Genomic DNA, 3,030 nt, shown 5'->3' on the forward strand with positions numbered 1-3,030 from the left:
CTAACTACTGCTCCCATCATCCCGTGCCTGCTCTGCACTACTACTCAGCAATCTTCATCTTCTGGCTGGTGATGAAGCCGTTTATATCTCTCCACACACCGGACATTGGCGCCTGAGTGTGAGGCCGCTTCTCTGGGAAAATGTAAGCTCATGTTATAGCACGGACCTCCTGCTTGTAGCTGTGGAACTGATCTGTACATAGACTGCAGGAATAAGCGACTGGGGAGATAATGACGGAGATCTGGAAAGGTGCTTACATAACACGTTAGTGTTCGGTGGATTTTATCTATGGACTATATTTGGGATAATTCTCATGGGGAAGAAGTTATATTAGAGTCAAAAGAACTGCAGAAGCAGAAAGGGCGCTAAAATCAAACTCCCTAACATTTCCGTATTCAGCCAATCAGCAGAGGAAAGGGCGGAGTTCTCAGTCTATAAAACACGCCCCGGACACGCGTCATCTCCTCAGTTCCCCTTCTGGTCCGACCATCCTTTACATAAAGGAGGAGCCGGCGGCAGTTCATCACTTGTTCTGTTCTCACTTCTCTGAAAATGTCTGGTCGCGGTAAAGGAGGAAAAGGTCTCGGGAAAGGCGGTGCCAAGCGGCACAGGAAGGTGCTCCGTGATAACATCCAGGGCATCACCAAGCCCGCCATCCGCCGTCTCGCCCGCAGAGGAGGCGTCAAGCGCATCTCCGGCCTCATCTACGAAGAGACTCGCGGAGTCCTGAAAGTTTTCCTGGAGAATGTGATCCGTGACGCCGTCACCTACACCGAGCACGCCAAGAGGAAGACCGTCACCGCCATGGACGTGGTGTACGCGCTGAAGCGCCAGGGCCGCACTCTCTACGGCTTCGGAGGTTAATTCTGCTCTATTCTGACAACCCAAAGGCTCTTTTCAGAGCCACCCACATCTACTGAAAGGCTACAATGTCCTGCTGCTGTGGGGTGAGCGGAGGGCGGATCTCCTGTGCCCTGGTGAATGCTGTTCGCTCTCACTGATCTATCATGTGGCTGATCATGTAACACCAGGGTACATGATGGGGGTGGTATAGCCGAACATGGAGATATCTGAGCACAGTCCATATCCTGCTGTGCTGCGGTTACTACAGAGTAAGAAGCAAAGTTCTGCTGAGATGAATGTGTTAATGCCGCTTAATGATATTTATAGGAGCAGACCCGTGTGGGTGATCGGGTGCAGCGAATATTCACCTGCTGGTACAGACTGCGCTGTATCCGGAGTATTGTAGAGCTGCCCCAGACCTGAACCCTCACAATATAATCCCCCCTATATGCAGAGGCGCAGGCTATAATCAGATGGACGGAGAGCAGCAATTGGGGGGATGTTCACAATAACGGCAGGAGGGTCACAGCAGCAGGAGACGGAAAAGGAACTGAAACTGAATACGGTGACACCAAAGGGTTACACGGATGAGCGCTCTTAATGACATGACGTGTTATAGGCGGAGCTACAACGAATTTGAAATTCCCGCTCAGTGGTGACGGTTTCTTCTTTTCGTTTTCTGTAACTCGTGCTCCTGCCTTCTTTACAGTTTGTCCTGCTGCTGTGGGGTGAGCTGACTGCCGATCTCCGGTGCATGCTGTCACTGATCTGTCATGTGTCTGATAATACAGATAAGTCCGGGGTGTATAGTCCAGTACAAGTGTCTCCTTCCCGTATTTAACTCATTACTGGCCAAGTATCGGCCGATCCCGCTCCACAATAGTACCCGTTCCCCTGACCTATGGCGACTGTGAGGAGAACGGGTATTATTGTACCCCCAAACCCCTGCAGCGCCCACATCCTGCTAGAACATACGGGGTGATCGGGCAGAGCTACCTGTATCCATAGTTCCGGCTGCGCATGACTGTGACCCTATTTAGCGGGGAAGTTTGTGACTTCTGTAAGATTGCTTCTAGGTAGCCGCACTAAGTTATATGAAAACCCGGCGTCTCCACTTCACGGCAAAGACAATAAATCTCTGTCCTCAGCACAAGACCCTCCCTCCCCTGTATATACTGAGCGCTGCTGTATACACTATAGAATTGTGCCAACTGAAAAGCAACCGCTGCTCCATCACCACATGATGTCAGCTCTGGAGCAGATCAGCCCATTCATTTCACGCCCTGAATATCTGCTCTGTAGGAAACGCAGCACAGGAGTGCGGGAAGTACATATATCTATACACCGCCTGGTGCTGCTGTTCTATCAGACAATCCGATAAGTTCAGACATCGACCGATATCGGCAGCCTCAGCTCTGATGAGGAGGATGTGGTGGCTCTTAGAAGAGCCTTTGTGTTGTGGATGATGCGGATCAGCGGCGCTCACTTTCCCTTCTTGCTGCTCTCGGTCTTCTTGGGCAGCAGCACGGCCTGGATGTTGGGCAGGACGCCTCCCTGGGCAATGGTCACCCCACCCAGCAGCCTGTTCAGCTCCTCGTCATTGCGCACGGCCAGCTGCAGGTGCCGGGGGATGATGCGGGTCTTCTTGTTGTCCCGGGCAGCATTGCCGGCCAATTCCAGGATCTCAGCGGTCAGATACTCGAGCACAGCGGCCAGGTAGACCGGAGCGCCGGCGCCCACTCTCTCGGCGTAATTGCCCTTGCGGAGAAGCCTGTGCACACGACCGACCGGGAACTGCAGTCCTGCCCGGGATGAGCGGGTCTTGGCCTTAGCGCGGGCCTTCCCTCCTTGTTTGCCACGTCCAGACATCGCTGCGTTTTTAAAGACCAGCAGGTAAAGAACTGTGATGTGACGCGTGTGCGGCTCCGGAGTGTTTTATAAGCGGCTGCTCCGCCCTCCTCTCCTGTCATTGACTGAATCTGAAGTCAGCCATGGAAATGAGACTTGTGGATCCACCAATGAGCTGCAGGGGCGGTGATCATGACGTTTCCACAAGTCACATGCCTTTTTCCCCCCAATGGAATAGCGATGTGGCATCAGTGCTCATTTGCATGGCCGGTCTATAAATACGGCCGCTCTGGGAGGAGCAGGATCATTATTCTCTTCTCTTGTGACGAGTTCTTTCTG

At 52.7% G+C, this 3,030-nt stretch overlaps 1 protein-coding gene across 1 annotated transcript; it reads right to left on the reverse strand.

Moving 5' to 3' along the window:
• Positions 1-2,325: 2,325 nt before the first annotated feature.
• On the reverse strand, positions 2,326-2,712 carry LOC142246334 (histone H2A type 2-B). The gene has a single exon (XM_075319369.1). It carries the CDS (start codon positions 2,710-2,712, stop codon positions 2,326-2,328), a length of 387 nt encoding a protein of 128 aa, XP_075175484.1.
• Between the last annotated feature and the right edge of the window lie 318 nt (positions 2,713-3,030).

Source organism: Anomaloglossus baeobatrachus, chromosome 7 (genome assembly GCF_048569485.1).
Source record: "Anomaloglossus baeobatrachus isolate aAnoBae1 chromosome 7, aAnoBae1.hap1, whole genome shotgun sequence".
Taxonomy (NCBI): domain Eukaryota; kingdom Metazoa; phylum Chordata; class Amphibia; order Anura; family Aromobatidae; genus Anomaloglossus; species Anomaloglossus baeobatrachus.

Excerpts from the sequence above, each read along its gene's own strand:
- LOC142246334 (XM_075319369.1), bottom strand. The coding sequence starts at position 2,712 with ATGTCTGGACGTGGCAAACAAGGAGGGAAGGCCCGCGCTAAGGCCAAG.